Below are 17,428 nucleotides of genomic sequence, written 5' to 3'. Positions count from 1 at the left end.
AACATCAATCTCGTCCAGTATGTCTTCCAATTACTGACTCAATGTTGGCCAGAGTCCACGGTTGCTATAAACTCATCCAGGAGTAATTGCTGCAAGTCAGTGACTCCATGCAATCTGTTGTGTTTCTAAAACAGTTTCTTTTTTCACTAATTGAAATAACCTGAGCTTTACTGCTTTGTTACACTGCAAAAACGATCTAGAAACAAGTAAAAACTTCTTATATTACTGTAAATGTATTTCCACTTAGATTAAGTAGGTAAATAAGATGATTTGCAAATGGAATGGGTATTTCTCCTCTTAAAATAAGATAATTAGATAATATACACTTGAAATAAGACAATGCAATTGTTTTTTCTTATTATAAATGTAAATTGTCTTGTTCCATTGGCAAAGTTTCTTACTTTCCTACTTAATTTAAGAACAAATGCATTTATTTTCAGGAAAAAAAAAAAATTTATTTAGATTTAAATTTTTTGCAGTGCAGATAACTAGAATCAAACTCAAGCTATGTTACTGTTTTCTGTTCTTTTGTGAAGTCTTAACAATAGGTTGTGTATTAGCGCTTTATAAAAGTACTGAAGGCAATGGGGTCGTTATTGCATCATAGTACAAAAATATTGTGTGGAACATATTTTCTCTTATAGAAACTGATTGGAAATATTGGAATTGCTTGGTAAAAGAAAAATGCAAAAAATTTCAAGTAGAAGAGTGTTTTCTTTTTAACCTATAATTGTCTTTAATCAGGCTTCATAGCACTTTACAAAAAAAGGATATATTGAGGTTGTTATCGGGAGGTAAGGAAGTTTGACACTCAAATGCAGTTAAAATTTCTTACTCCGTACTAAGATGAATAAGTTTTGGACACAGAGAAAACAGATTACTTTCTTTTGAATATTTACACACGCTTGTTCATGAGGGTTCATTTTAATTTACAAAGAAATAACCTTACATTAATCTGGAACCTACACTATATTGCCAAAAGTATTTGCTCACCCATCCAAATTATTGGAATCAGGTGTTCCAATCACTTCCATGGCCACAGGTGTATAAATTCAAGCACCTAGGCATGCAGACTGTTTTTACAAACATTTGTGAAAGAATGGGTCGCTCTCAGGAGCTCAGTGAATTCCAGCGTGGAACTGTGATAGGATGCCACCTGTGCAACAAATCCAGTCGTGAAATTTCCTCGCTCCTAAATATTCCACAGTCAACTGTCAGCTGTATTATAAGAAAATGGAAGTGTTTGGGAACGACAGCAACTCAGCCACGAAGTGGTAGGCCACGTAAACTGACGGAGCGGGGTCAGCGGATGCTGAAGCGCATAGTGCGAAGAGGTCGCCAACTTTCTGCAGAGTCAATCACTACAGACCTCCAAACTTCATGTGGCCTTCAGATTAGCTCAAGAACAGTGCGCAGAGAGCTTCATGGAATGGGTTTCCATGGTCGAGCAGCTGCATCCAAGCCATACATCACCAAGTGCAATGCAAAGCGTCGGATGCGGTGGTGTAAAGCACGCCGCCACTGGACTCTAGAGCAGTGGAGACGCGTTCTCTGGAGTGACGAATCGCGCTTCTCCATCTGGCAATCTGATGGACGGGTCTGGGTTTGGCGGTTGCCAGGAGAACGGTACTTGTCTGACTGCATTGTGCCAAGTGTAAAGTTTGGTGGAGGGGGGATTATGGTGTGGGGTTGTTTTTCAGGAGCTGGGCTTGGCCCCTTAGTTCCAGTGAAAGGAACTCTGAATGCTTCAGCATACCAAGACATTTTGGACAATTCCATGCTCCCAACTTTGTGGGAACAGTTTGGAGCTGGCCCCTTCCTCTTCCAACATGACTGTGCACCAGTGCACAAAGCAAGGTCCATAAAGACATGGATGACAGAGTCTGGTGTGGATGAACTTGACTGGCCTGCACAGAGTCCTGACCTCAACCCGATAGAACACCTTTGGGATGAATTAGAGCGGAGACTGAGAGCCAGGCCTTCTCGTCCAACATCAGTGTGCGACCTCACAAATGCGCTTCTGGAAGAATGGTCAAAAATTCCCATAAACACACTCCTAAACCTTGTGGACAGCCTTCCCAGAAGAGTTGAAGCTGTTCTAGCTGCAAAGGGTGGACCGACGTCATATTGAACCCTATGGATTAGGAACGGGATGTCACTTAAGCTCATATGTGAGTCAAGGCAGGTGAGCAAATACTTTTGGCAATATAGTGTATGTTTAATGGCTAAGAAAGGAAAAAAAAAAATACCGGTACATGAGCAGATGTCTGAAACCACAGCTAACATTGATATATTCAGAAAAAAAAGCTCTTATTAGGAGTAACAACAATCAAGTGTTCGACTGCTTCTTGATAAGACTGCATGTGTTCTCCATTTGCTAAAGAAATGTATTTGGTTTTCCTTTGAAACTCTTCCAAGATGAAATTTACAGTTCTACTTTGAAGCAATATAGGATATTTATACCTTCATTGGCTAACAGAAGGTTTTTATACTTTTATTGTGGTAGATCAACACAGAGAAATGCATAATTTTGAATTGGAGAAAATTGGAAGAATGTTTTTTTTTTTTAAACATAGTGACAAATAAAAACCTGAAAAGTGTGCTGGTTCTTTTTTTATTCAACCTCTTTACTACTTAACTCCTAAATAGAACCCAGTGCAACCAAATTCCTTGCAGACCATGTTTTTTTTTAACAGACATGCAAAAATAGGTTGTAAAAAGCATTAAGAGGACAGAATAATTGTGTGGAAGAAGGACAATGAAACCTTTTCAGCGTCAAGGGAATTTAACCTTACGAACATCCATGGACAGATCACCCCGGTCATAAAACATGGTGGTGGCAGAATAATGCCATAGAGATGTTTTACACTCAGGGAGGTTAGGGCAGCTGGTCAGAGTTGATAAGGAGATTAATAAATATAAATATGTAAGACGCTGAAAAGCAGCAAATAGAATCTTTACTATGTTCTGAATCAGGGAGTGTGGACACACCAGCAAATTAGTTTTTAGATTTCTAAAATCAAGCATTTTCTATCACTTTTACTTTATAATTTTTGCAACTTTTTGCTGGTCCATCACATAAAATCCTAATAAAATACACAATCTGTGGTTGTAACATTAAAACAATGTCAAAACTTGGACATTTGGCATTTTTAGCATTTTACTTTTTATACGTTTATTTAACATAACAAAAATCAGGTCAACTTAGAAACTTAACTTGAAAAAATATACTAGAATAAAAAGGAAATATCAGTATTCAAACTATTTCCTCCATCTGATCTGCTGACCTAGATGAGGAAAACATGTCATCTTTTTAGTATTTTTCTCCTCCCTGAATGACGCTGAACTATACCACAGCAAACACCGGCTCTGTTATCTGCTGATGGAAAGGATGACATTCTGATTATGGAGGCATGAAAAGAAGTTGGAAGTGTGAAAGGAACTTGTTTCAGGTTAGCGGAAATATACCCTACCATGGACAGATTGAAGAGCTTCTATTCTTGTTTAGTGACTCATTTGAGACCAAGAGTGGCTGAAATATTTCCTTGTGAATCTCAGCAGATGCTGGATATTTGGGCCTCTAAAAGCTTATTCACTGGTGTGATATAAGCGTCAACAACAGGCCATGACAGATTGTTGCCACACATTCTGTCTGATCAAGTCAATTTGTTTGGAAATTAAAGGAGTCATCAGCAGGATGACCAAACTAGTTTTTTTTGGATTCTGCTTCCATGTTTGTATATGTTAATGCCATCGCGTGTCGTGCTTAAACAGACCTCATTAGAGTGCTATGTGAACCAAAGCAGTGCAACTGTTTTTTAACAAGCACTTTCCAGAAACAACCTCGGCTGTGAAGAACCTCAGAACTTGGTCTGGTATGACATCACTGCAGGTTTTGTTTCTTCATCTTTAAACTGGTGCTGACATCAGCTCAACAAAGCACATAAATTATGTTTCAAACCAGCAGGAGGTGGAAGATAAGTACTTTTACTACCAAGCTCTAAATATGTTTATTCACTGTGACAAAGGTTTTTTTTTCAAGCCGGAGAAAGCAGAGTGTGTTCCCATTTAAGGTCCCAAATTTGGCCTGAAATCACAAGGAGGCAGAAGAAGAAAATCAACATCTGGATATGAAAACCCATTTTTCATTCATCATGGGGGTGGGTGGGGGTTAAGCGGGTTGTAAAGCCATGATTGGGCAACAATAATACAGAAAAATCGAGCCTGTGTATAAAGAAGCACAAAGGTCCAAGTCAGGCGAGTCTATTTTCACCTCTTGTGGCTCAACAAGACAGATAAACGTAAACACAGGAGGCAGTTTCATATGGAAAATGACCTCAGCTTAAAGAAACATGAGTCAACAACAGAAAAAGTGACATACATCTTTAGGCAGCTCTTTTAAAGGTGTCACAGCGCTGGAAAACTCTGACATACAAGAACTTTAACACACGTACACAAAGTTACATTTGGCACAATGCCTGGGATACATCTCTATATCAACTCAGCTTTCCCTTTTTTTAACAACACCAATCATACATGGCTAGGCTACACCTAAATGCATTTATCCTGGCACTAAATCAAAGTTAAAAAAACAAATATATTTTAGACCAAAAAAAGTCAAAATATGAGAGAGGGTTACATATTAATCAATGACGACCATATTTGCTATTTTCTGTCAAAGCAGATCAGAGAAAAAACACCTTAAGGATACAAAAGGAGTCCTTTGAGCCACCTGAAAGGGAAAAACAGTCATAGAGGTTTTTGTTTTTTTGCAATTTTTTTTCAGAGGGTCAAATTTAATATAAAAAAAGAAAATTATTGAAAGGATTGCCAGAGCCAGCAAAAATTATGATAAATTTATTTGGGGAAAGAAATTAGACTTACCGTAAACCCCACTGTGAGACACCCCAAACCCCTTCATTGCTGAACTATTTAAATGGAGCCATATTAGAAGAAAATGGCAAATGTTTTTTCTATTAGTGTATAAAGGATCTCACTCCTTAAAAATATCTCTTTGGTTCTTTATAGATTCACTTCTTTTACAGTTCGTTTCATTTTTCTTTAAATCAGGGCATGATGTGTTGCTTTTTGATATTTGCAAGCCTACTTCATGCTTCCTGATGGGATCTATTTAAGTGACACCCTGATTGACAACATTAGAGACAAAATCTTTCCAAAGATCATCTGAGTTTTAGTTAGTCCATCAAATCAAAATAAAATATAGAATCTCTGGCTGTAACATGTAAAATAATGTCAGATATTGGATATTTGTCAAGATTAGCATTGTAGAAATGGGCACATTGGGCTTAATGAAACCGAGGTGCTCTTTTGCCCTAGCACTATGAAACAATAGGAGTCTGGGCATAATGAGAGAAGCAACCATGGCCTGATGGTGGAAGATCCAACTCAGGCTATGCTCAGGTTTTTAACAACTCTTGCAGAGTCAGCAGCTGGATCATGTAGGCGGCTGCAGATATTTGAGAGCAAACATAATAAAAGAAAATTACATTTGATTTTACTTTTGATGCAAGTATGAAACATTTGCCAACTTTCCATTTCTTATTAAAGGACCTTCCTAAAATTTATCTCCAAACATTCCCTCTTCATGATAATTAGCTAAAACAGCAACTTCAGATGTTCTTAGCATCAGAGCCAAATAAATGGCAGACTCCATAACAGCATTCTCACTTCCTTTGGAACCTCCATCTATAGAACTAGGCTCTGGGGGTGACTTCTTATAACCAAACTTGATGGAAGAAAACTAAACCCACAGGTGTAAGACCAATGACAATTCATCCCTGTGGTAAATTACAGGAAGAATTGGTTAATTGTGAAGTATATTGTACCTCCCTGAGAAAGAGGGCGGCCAGCTGACATAAAGTTACTGCTCTAAGGCAAAATTTCTGCAGACTGTCGCCTGCCTTCCTCTTCATAGCTAGCTAACATGGACCGATGTCCTCCCTATTGACTATTTGTTCCCTTTGAAACATCATTACTTCGGTTAAACTCAGCTGCTTTGTGTAGCTTTATATTACATGGAAATAAAATACATATGTTGCTTCTCAAGCCAAAACAAAACGAAAAAGAAAAGCAGTTGTAAAAAAATAAAAAATGCTGAAATAAATACAGAAAGGTATTGCATTCACCTAAAAAAAGTTGATCTGTTTTTCTGAATTAACGGAATTAATGAGTCGAATACATATATAAGTTAAAAGTTTTGGAATTAATGAGATAATTTTCTTTTTAAAAAAAATGTAAAAGCGCTGTTATTCTGAACTAACAAACTGGAGAAAAGAAGAAAGCAAGCATATCATGAGTAGCAAAGTCAATAAACTAATAGTGATCACATCTACATAACTAAGAGACGAGAATTTCCCAGTGTCCCAGTTCTTAAAGGAAGCAAAAAGGAATTAAACTCAAACGGGACATGTTGAAGCTTCTCTGACGGAAAAGCATCTTTTGCTTAGAAATCTGCAAAGCCAACAATAACATGAAATCACAGCAGCATCATTAATTTAGAAGAGACCGATTTCTTCTTTTTCTAGGTGAATGCAATACGCTTCTGTATATGAGCCCTCTGAATAAATGCTTTTATAATTGTTATAATCCCACGTCTGACAAGTTATTGTAAACTGTATCTTTCAAGTTTACTTGGAAATAAACCCGCTGCAGCTCCAGATAGTGTCAGTACCACAACAACCCTGAAAAGATGCCTTTTCTATTAGTGACTGGCTACTCATAATTGGAAGTAGTGATGTCAGGAGCTTCAGAGGCTCCTGGATCTGCCGTCTGGGTCTCATTTGGGATTGCACTGGATTGAGGGGAAGGGGGTTTTGGGGCTAATGTTGTCAAACTAGTACCATTGGTTAATTTGGCTGTGGCAGACTGTGAAAAATCCTTGGAAGAAGGCAAAATGTTGGATTCCAGATCATTCGTTGATGAAACCTCCTCTGGTTGGTCTGTAAATGGCTGACTTTTATCCGCTGATTGCTGACCTCTTGATTGGCTGGTAGAGCAGAAGGTGTTGTTGTTATTATTGCTGTTTGTTTGATCAGGTGAAAGAACAGTTGAGGAGGAAACAGTTTCAGATTTAGGAGAAGCAGTTACAGTCCATGATTCCTGGTCAAAGTCTGGTAGCTGGCGAGCTGCTGTAGGAACTAGAGTGATCTGGTCCAACCCAACAGACTCAGCAGCTACGTGGCTGCCTGTCGACAGGCCGTTAAGCTCGTTACAAACTGCTGACTGCCAGTTGTTGGAGCAAAAGACAGCTGGAATCCTGAAAGTTAAAGGGGAGAAATCTGAATTATAATAAAATATTAATTACACCACAATAATATAATTGTTTTCTATGTGAGGCCTTAAGAAATAGTTTTTATTGATTTATATTTTCTGGGATTAATACATGTTCTTCATATGTTCAGTTTTAGCAGCAATTGTGTAATAAAAATGTTTTTTTTCCTAAAATCTCATGCAGCCTAAAATGTGTAGCAGTTTTAGCTGTACAACCTTAACATTTTGATGAGGAATATTTCTTAAGGCTCTAAGTCAAGGAAAACTACCTACAAGTAAGTTTCTGTGAAAACCTGAGAACCTTTAGAAATTAAATAAATAAAAACTTCATTTTACATAACTGTTAATTTAAGTCATTGTTTTTGATATAGCCCTCTGTATTTATTTGTCTATCCTCATCCCCCAATACATCTTCCTACACCTTATTTAATTGATTTTATTTTTCTATTGTATATACTGTGTCTAAACATCCTCTATTTTCTTGTATGTGCAATTTTTCCTGCTACTGGAAATACAATTTCCCGAAGGGAGTAATCCCAAGGGATTAATAAAGTCAAGTCTAAGTCTAAGTCTCTAAGTCTATTTTATAAGCTTGGAGAGATTTTTGGCCTGCCAGAAATAAAGTCTAAAGAAGTTAAAAGTCGTCTAAAACTTTACCACACTACTGCAGCTGACCCGAAATGTAAACAAGATGCAATGGAGTTTCTATTTCAAGTCCCAGGTTTCTAAATATAATAAAGAAGTGTACATTTTTTACTCCTATTATTATTTAAATACAACAGTCATCATTAATATTGCATGATAAAACTGTTATTAGTAATGGTATTTTGCTAACCTGGCGAGCTGGCTTTGAAGCTCCTGAGCATGTTGGTTGCACTGAGCAAAAAAAGCTGCCTGACCGTCTACAAAGTCAGTCAAGCTCCGCATGTGGTTTGTCTGAGGAAAAACATCAACACAACATCTGATACTCCAGTAAGAGAAACACATTCCCATTTATGCTGTCTGCAGGAACTCTGGCTAACATACGTGCGTGTTGCCGATTCCTGCCAGGCTCCGTCTTGTGATTTCTGACTGCCGATCGAAAAGACTCTGACAGATTCTCAGCTCCATCTCAGCCTGCTCACACAAACGCAAATCATTGGTGGGCACCGTGCCCGTCCAGCTCACTTCATCTCTATGACAACATCTAGAAGAGTACTGTGTTGCAGCTAGGGTTGGGAATTGAAAAGATTTTCACGATTCCGATTCCCTTTTCGATTCTATGAAACGATTCGATTCTTTATCGATTCTTTTTTCGATTCCAATTTGGGGGAAAAAGGAGAACAAACAGTTTGATTATCAGCATCAACTTTGTTTACTTAACTATTGCACAATCTTACAAAATCAACAAGATCAAGATGTCCACAGGAAATGTGAAACTGGAGTAACATCCGTGTTTAAATGAAAAATTAATACAAGAACAAACTTAATAACCAACAATGTCTAATAACAAATGATGGGATAATAACCTATTTTAAATAACAAAAAATACTAATTATAAAACAGTAGTAGGGAAAATTAACAGTTATTTTGCAGAAAGATGAGCATATCTGCTTTTTCTGGAAGGATACGGGATATTTCAGGGCTTATGGTGTCTCCAGCCGTGGAGAACACCCTCTCAGATGGGGTGGAGGAAGCCTTGCTTGTATCTTGCTTGTTCCACCACCACAGTGTGCCGCTATCCCTGCAGGGGATGGAGGGCAAGCTTTTATAGAGCTGGATTTCCTGATCTACCCTCTGGGCTAAGGAAAGACGGGGCTTTGATTCACAAAGTGACCGCAGCTCGTTGTCTTCCTCCTAGAATAGTTCTTCCAACTTGCGCAACTTGCGTAAGTTACGTAACTTACGTAAAAACGTGACGTAAGTCGTGCTCGCCAGAGCCGGCGCTCTAGGCTCTGGTGCTGCGGGAATCGAAAAAAGAATCGTTCAGCGAGCTGCCGAACGATGCCATGGAATCGGAAAATACGGAACCGGTTCTGAACAGGAACCGGTTTTCGATTCCCATCCCTAGTTGCAGCTGTTCTTTCAGTATTTTTTTTATTCCTACAAATCAGCTTCTTTTCACTCATTTGATGAAAATCATACAATTGCTAATCTTTCTGCAAAAGAATTCAGACCCAGAGTTTCATGTTTGTCAACATATAACAACAAACTTCAACTTTAATTCTTTATTTTTTATTTCATATGAAAGTTAAGATAAAACAATGTATTGAAGTTAAAGCATGAGTTTTAACCTTTTTTTAATAAAGTTTGAAAAACATTGGCATACATTAGTATTCAACCCTACAAATAAAAACTTTATATTTTACTGGAATTTCTAACCTTGCCAAAGCTTCTACTTTTCATCTATGCCTGACTTTGACTGGACCATTTTAAGACCTGATTAAATTTGAATTTAAACCCTTGTTGGATATTGAAAATATTTCAGCTGTATTTACTCTAACCTATCTCCCCTGCCCCTGTTGAAGAAAATTATCTACACAGCATGATGCTGCCATCACCCTGTTTCACTGCTGATCTGCATTTTGCATATAGAACAAAATCGTTTTTTTTTTTCTCTCTCGTCTAAGCAAAGATAATTCATCGTAAAATGCACAACCTATCTGCTGACTGTTCAACCTGAGCTGTAGGACACTGCAGCACCTCTGCAGTTATAATCCTGTTTAAAACACAAAAAATACAGATAAACACACTAAGATTTAAGGGTTCTAAGTTGACTCTTTGGTTTTGGATTGTTTAATTGATTATGCAACTTAAAGTTTATTACCTAATCTGTCAGACCTGCCAGTGTTTATAGATGTTTGTACCTGAGAGATTTCCTGGGCCCATATCTGTTTGGAGAAAGCAGAACAATTATTATTTCAAAGGCCAAACTGTAGTTTCATTTGTTTTATTTTTCTACAACAAACATCTTACCTTCAGCCATTTAACATGCAGGAAGCTGAACATGTAGGAGACATGAGACAGGTAGTCCTCATCCAGTGGGTTTGAATTCATGTTCTAAATAAAACAAGAAAACAAAGATAGCAGAGACAGAATGGAAATGGGAATGTTACAAAAAAAATGGTTCCTTCTTTTTTTGTATCATAAGCAAAGCCGCCACTCACTCGGGCCTCTCTGTCGGCTTCGTGAGCTTTCCTCAGTCTGGTCTTGGCAATATCCAAATCCAAACGCTTGTTAAGCAGCATCTTCCGCTCACTCTGTTAAAGCGTTTACAATGACAGTGATTCAGAACCTAAACAACCGGACAGAGGGCGTGTATGTGACAGGGCGGTGTAATTCACCTGGATGACTTTGTATTCCCCCTCTGTGAAACTCTTCAGAGGTGTGAGAAAGTGAATATTGGTGCATTCTGCAAACTTCCTCTCAGCTTCTCCCAGCTGCTTCTGGGTCTCTCCGCACCTCAGCAGAGTTGTTCCTGTATGCAAACATAAGGTGGGTACATGAAAGTCTTTCCAACCCTTTTCAAACACCAGTTTTATGTGATGCAAACCTGAGACACAGATAAATCATTTGTGCAACCTTTAATAACACAGTAACGCCCCTATACATAGTACTATGAAGTTGTTTAAATTAACTCCAACCTAATTATATTTACCATTTATTTAAAATGTATCAAATTGATTACAATAGTTATTGAAACCTTGATTTATTCTGAACAGCTTCTTGCATGTTTTTACTGGAATTTCAATTATTTATCTTTGGCAATTCCCTCAGATTCTTGATGGGACGCCAACATGGAGCTCAAGGAAACGTTAATAATGCTTCCAGACAGCAGAAACATGTCAATCTGCCAGAAGTGTTAATAATTGTGGACTTAACTGCATCACCTGCATTGTTGAAATAGAAAGTGTGAACATCTTGTAAAGGAAGACACATAACAGAAAAAAAAGCAGCAGTAACTGGTTGTATGAGCAGAAATGTTTAACTCATTTCCATTTTCAGTCTTCTGGATTTCACCTGACATCAATCATAAGACATCTTGTTAACCTGTGAATGGTTCAACTATCCTCATGGGACGGTCCCCACATTTGGATGCCATTGAACCTTAGGTTGCAGACAGGACAAAAGAAGGTTAAAAGGATCTATCAGTAAAAAATGTTCAGTCAGGAAAACAATATTTAATAAAGTCCCCTGCATGCATGAATAAATGCAGAAAATATGGCAAACAGGGATATGAATCAAACTGCATATTTCCCCTGACTGATAAAAGATAAAATATAAATTGGTGAGAGGAAAGCTCAGAGCCTGACAGCAACACTGATGGAACCAAATGATCACCCTGTTAGTACCAGATTTCACCAAATAGAAATTAGTGAAAATTCCTAAACCCTGTGGAAGAATGTGTTCAGGTCAGATGAAATCAATGCTGAAGAGAAAACCTATCAGAAAAGCATAATTAAAAGAACAGCTTACCAGAATGTAACATGGTGGTGGCGACATCATGCTTTTCTATTTGTTGGTTTTCCACTTCAGAGGACGTTAGACTTTATGACAAGATTGATTAAATTACCAACTATTATAAACTCCATTTAGCTACAAATGTGAAGGTGATTAAGCATCACAGTGAGTCAAAGCATGTCTGAATCCAAAGACTTCTGCAGAAATTCATTTAAGTTTCAGAACTTAGCCAAAACTAAATCTGAGAGTAAAATGTATGAGGTTACCTACAGAAGGCTCTTAGCAACAGATGTCCTTGTACGTAGTCTGGTAGATCCTGAGGACGGACCAAATAAGAAAGAATCCTGACATTGAATTAAAGTCCGTCTCAACTCTATATTATTTTAAGAATTTTTATTGTTATTATAAACCCATAATGAACTTTTAGAAATGCCACACAATTTGCAGCAAAAAATGAAAAACAATTGTAGAAAAAAAATTATATATACATAGAAATTAAGTATGTAGAGTGAACATAAAGTGCAGCGAGTGCCAGTCCAAAAATGGGCTGACTGTCTGTTCATGTTCATTTTTTATTGTATTTGTGACTCTGTTTCTGTGGCAGGGGTTGCTGCAAAATAGTAGAAACAGATGCACAAGCAGACTCACCATAGGGGGTGTTTGATCCAATCTCCAGTCCAGCCTGGGTCATTTGCTCTCCCAGTACCTCGTGTGCACGGGGTCGAGTTGGGGCGCTCCATTCCAGATGCTCGTACAGCCGGTCCTCTAATCGAGCTCCTGTGTGTCAAATGTAAAAAAGAATTAATAAATAAAAGAATAAAAACATACTTTTTAAATCTAAATATGTTATTCTTATATGTCAACTTTCCTTTTGTTCAGTTACAAAAAAAGAATCAATATTCTGAATTGGAGCTAAATACTCTCTGAATATTAGAATTGACATTTTATGAAGCTTTATCCTTATTTCCCCTGGCAGCTCAATGGACCACTTTCCTGACAAAGAGCAGGCTGTATCCACTCATAACTCCATTAGCTGAAGAAATTGAATGCAGGAAAAAAAAAGATATCTATTCATCTTTAAAAACCGATTACAGTCAGAGCAAACAGGCAAATTCAGAAAAGATGGAGGCACTACAGAGTAAACACTGATTTACAGCCCAGCAGGAGGTTTATATAAACTGTTATTATTTTCATGACTAGGTGAGTCGCTTGACTCCGGACTTATTCTTCACAAACAAGTTAATTATATTTATGTGTAAATTTGGAAAGATAGCATATAAATTGTTTTTATAAATGCAAATTTGAAGAAAATGATATCCAGAGGTGAAATGTATTTATGAAAATATGGTTTTTAAAGTAACTCTGCTTTTTTTTCTCATATTTTATAATTTCAGATAAACAATCGTTTTATTTCTCTTTTCAAATTGCATTTTACAGATCACATCCTCTTCACTAATAGGGCAGGCCCCCAAAGAAAGTTTGAAAATATAAAATCCACAAAAAATAAATAAAACCAAATAAGAAATGTTTCTTATTTTTTAAAATAAAATCAAAGAAAACAGAGGTTACACTCAAAAATCTTTTCTTTTTTTTTTTTTAATGGGAAGACATTTAAACATTCCATGTCTGGATTGCATCTATTTTTCTTCAAATTTCTATTTAAAAAATGTGTTTTTTGCATGCAAAAATAACTGAATACAATTATGGGTAGCACTGCTGCCTTGCAGCTAGAAGGTTCTGGGTTCGATTCTGATTCTGTATGATCTGGTGAATTGTAAAGTGCCTTGAGATGACATGTGTTTTGAATTGGCTAAAACAATTAATCGGATTAATTGTGATTAATCAATCTTTGAAATAATCAGCAACAAATTTAGTAATCACTTACTCGTTAACTGGATTATAGAGACTCTAAAACATGCCTTCAGCTGACAGAGTACCCTACTTCGAGCAGTAACTACATTAAGATTGCAAAAAATATATATACAAACATTTTGTATTTAAGATAAAAAAAGATGTTTGTCTGTCAATATGCTCTATCCTCAAGTGGAAAAGTTTTAGTTTCACTTGGTTTAATTTCATAAAAAGTCTTTTTTAAGGAAACTTTGACTCACCTATTATTATGCAATTAATAAAAAAAAATAAAATAAAAAATCAACTAACAACAAACAAATGCAGGGGCTTGGTTCCAGGTACTTAGAGATTTACTTCCATACAGAGAGCCCCATTCTGATCTTCAGCTACCACAGAATACATGTCAGATTAAATAATACTACTTATACTTCAGCGATAGTATGGAGGTGTTACTTTATTGTATCTCTTATACTATATCCTTTGGTTGTGCTGTTCTTTTTACATCTCTTTGCAGGTGATAAAGCAGACTGAAGATGTTTCATCATTTTCTCCCTCTTATCTCCTCTTTCTTTCATCTTTTTCTCCTTTTTTCCTGTTTTTCCTTTCCTGTTCTACTTTCATTGCAGTGTCCATATAATCTGTTAAAGTCCCTGCATTAATTATAATAAAGTCATTTATATGCATTAATCAAGTGGAACATTATGGCGATAGCTGTACTGCTCCACTTGTGAAAGCAAAATCTGTTGGGCTCTCTTTGGCATCAAGACAATTATTTTTATTGCCACATCACCAGACAGGACGCTTTCCAAACAAAATAAAAAATCAACAGATTAATCGATTTGAAAAATAATTATTCGTTTGCAGCCCTAGTATGGAGACAGGAAAGTGGGTTAGAAGAGAGGGGAGAAAAATTCAGCATGGGTTATGCATAGGGGTGTGCAAAATAATCGTGATGATGATGCATCGTGATTCTAATTTTCGTGATCTACTGCATCGATTCTTGATGCCAAGAATCGATTATTAATTTAAAAAAATGAATAAATAAAATTGCATGAATGGTTGGCGAACATCAGCCAAAAACAAGTGTAATCCAACTTCCAGTCCAGTAGATGTCGCTGCAAATGTGTTGACACACGCTGCCTTGTGTCACAAGCATTTCCGGCTGTGGGATACTGCGCCGAGTCATTCAAAAACAAAACATGGAGGAGAAAATATTGCAATGCATCGCAATAATTCAAGTATCGTGATGCATCGTGATAGAATCGCATCGTGGCCTGTGAATCGTGATTCGAATCGAATCGTGACTTCTTTGGCAATACCCACCCCTAGTTATGCACTGTACCTCCAGCTATAGCAGGACCCCGCTCATTTTAATTTCTATTGAACACAGGATTACAATAGGACTTATGATTTTAAAAAATGAAACAAAAACAAACTAAAAAAGGTTCATATTCCAGCAGACATTAGAAAACCCCTGTCAAAACAATAAAAAACAACATCAACTTTATTCTGTGTTTATTTTTATGATTTCAAATAAGACAGCAGGCTTTAAATAGAGAGAACAGCTAAAGGCTCTGAGCCCAGAGGAAAGTCTGGTGAGACCTGACATCCACCTGGGAAGGGCATAAGGTCAGGGAGCTGTTCCAGCACTGCAGGTAATCCGTTTTTCCCCCCCAACAATCCAGAAACTTACTCCATATTTCCATAGGCCAGAGTGAATGTGTTTATGGCTGTTTGTCTCTGTATTGCCCTATGATGGATTTGTGTAGGGAAGTGGGGTACAACTCAAGGGTGTAACTTTGTGATAAAAGTTGGTGGTGATGCTCTAAGGATAGTGGCTGATAGATCTACAGCTACTCAACCCGAACACTTTCAATAGGGTTTGTATTTTCCAAAAATGGGCTCAAACATATATTTGTTGAATGCTTGACTATTGTTGAGAACACAAGAGTACCACAATACATTTGTGGTATTTATAGTTATAGACAGATCCCTGCCTTTAGTGCATTATTTTAAAAAGGGCTCAAAAACATTAATGTATAAAACAAATGACAGGTAACAGTTGATACCAATGCCAACATCAATATATCATGCATCCCTAGTATGGACACAACCTCACTTCCATCAATCCATCCATGCATGGCTTCCCTTCAAGCTGCATCAGTGATTATCCTCCTTCATAAGGAGCAAAATCAAATTTAGAAATTTGTCCCATATGTCATTGACAGCCAAAGTCTATTTATTGAACCTTATATTTCAAAAATCATTCATACACTGGTTTGTATTATTTGTGCTTTAATTAGGTTTCTTCTTTCATTTTAAGTCTCTGAGTCTGGCTGTCTCTGGGTTGCAGCTTTTTCTGAGTCTCGTTGAACTACAAAAAAACTAAATTATATGTTGAATTTTATTATAGCATTTCATATTTTTTCTTGTAAACTTGGAGATATATTTGATTGCATATCTCAGTAAATCTGTTTCACCTTTAAATCTGCAGCTGTCCCTAACTGATGGAGAAGGGCTGCAGACTCACTGCTACCATGCAAGAGGATAGATATTTTATTTGGTCTGGTTTTCAGGTATGTAGTTTGGAATGGGTATGCAAGCAGACAACATATTCTCCTAATAGAAACAATAATTTCTACACCCCAATACTAGAGGATTCATTTAAAGCTGTCTTAAGTTCAAATATTGGACACATCACAGATATGTACAGATGAGTCTGTTATTTTTCTCTCTCTCACCAAGACTGGGTTGAAGTAAAACCTCAGTCTGAGAGATGATCGAGTCCGTCCAAGTCTTGGTGGCATCTGCACGGGCCAGGAGCGTCTCCAGCTCGGGGTCCAGCTCAGTCCTGCCCGTGTGGCCGAGAATCTCTCCGGTGTACTGGAGTAATGTGACAACATTTAAAACAACGCGAAACCCGCATTTATTTAGCAAACAAGCCCATGTTTTGGAAACATTTCTTGCTTGATTTACCTGAACAGCCCTGTTGATGAACTGACCAGCATCCACGGCCAGCCGCGTCAGGTCCATGACGGAGTCCTCAAGGTCAGCCGTGTTCTCCGGGGAGGCAGCAGGACCACGGAGACCCCCGGTTACAAGAAACCAAGAGATGACCGAAAACAACCAGCTGGCTCAAACATCGCCTTCAATGTACCTCACCACGATGTATACCTTTAAATAAAGGTAGGTAAATAAACGACGCTCTGAAAATAAAAATCCACTTACCGCCTTTTAATGTCGGGCTTTTAATTTGAAGGATGCGCTTTTTAAACTATTTTCCAGGATTATTTTAAATAAATGCGTCGAAATGCTGTAATAAGGACATCAGCATGCGCCAAATAGTTAACATTGATTTAAATATAACGAAAGACTTAATTTAATTCAGTGACGTAAAGGATTAAATCACACTTCCGGTTAGTACAATACACAATAAAAGCATAATCCACCATAAATCTTTGCATTCTTCTGTATAAAGTAACACATTGAAACCATATAATAAATTAACAAAACAAAATCCCCCTTCATCATTAACCTCCCTTTTAAGAAATGAAGCAATTATACCCGTAAATAGTTGTTCAATAAGACTAAATTAAAGCTGTCTATCTTAAGGTAAGCTGAAGAAGCAACCATGAGTTAACAAGAAGTAGAAATACCATAATGAAAAATACAGCGACTTTTTGAGTATTTGAATCCATGACAGCACAACAAAAAATGACAGCCTTGTAAAAAAAAAAACCCAACAAATTATTACATGCAATAAAGTCCTTGAAAGGTGGAGCTTGAGCAAGAGAGAATCAAGGATTAGCTCATTATGCTGACAGTCCAAGGAGCACTAGAGGTACTA

At 37.2% G+C, this 17,428-nt stretch overlaps 1 protein-coding gene across 1 annotated transcript; it reads right to left on the bottom strand.

The window, feature by feature from the left end:
- Window positions 1-6,186: 6,186 nt before the first annotated feature.
- LOC119793516 (endophilin-B1-like) lies at window positions 6,187-17,329 on the bottom strand. The gene is made up of 10 exons (XM_038300723.1): window positions 16,558-17,329; window positions 16,323-16,464; window positions 12,379-12,507; window positions 10,614-10,747; window positions 10,437-10,529; window positions 10,246-10,329; window positions 10,137-10,160; window positions 8,317-8,406; window positions 8,126-8,226; window positions 6,187-7,276 (listed from the first exon to the last, which is right to left on the bottom strand). The coding sequence occupies exons 1-10, from the start codon at window positions 16,612-16,614 to the stop codon at window positions 6,733-6,735; spliced, it is 1,398 nt and encodes a 465-aa protein (XP_038156651.1). The 5' UTR covers window positions 16,615-17,329; the 3' UTR covers window positions 6,187-6,732.
- Between the last annotated feature and the right edge of the window lie 99 nt (window positions 17,330-17,428).

Source organism: Cyprinodon tularosa, unplaced genomic scaffold (assembly GCF_016077235.1).
Source record: "Cyprinodon tularosa strain WSP-4 unplaced genomic scaffold, ASM1607723v1 ctg1121, whole genome shotgun sequence".
Lineage (NCBI taxonomy): Eukaryota > Metazoa > Chordata > Actinopteri > Cyprinodontiformes > Cyprinodontidae > Cyprinodon > Cyprinodon tularosa.
This window is presented reverse-complemented; position numbering and strand designations above follow the sequence as displayed.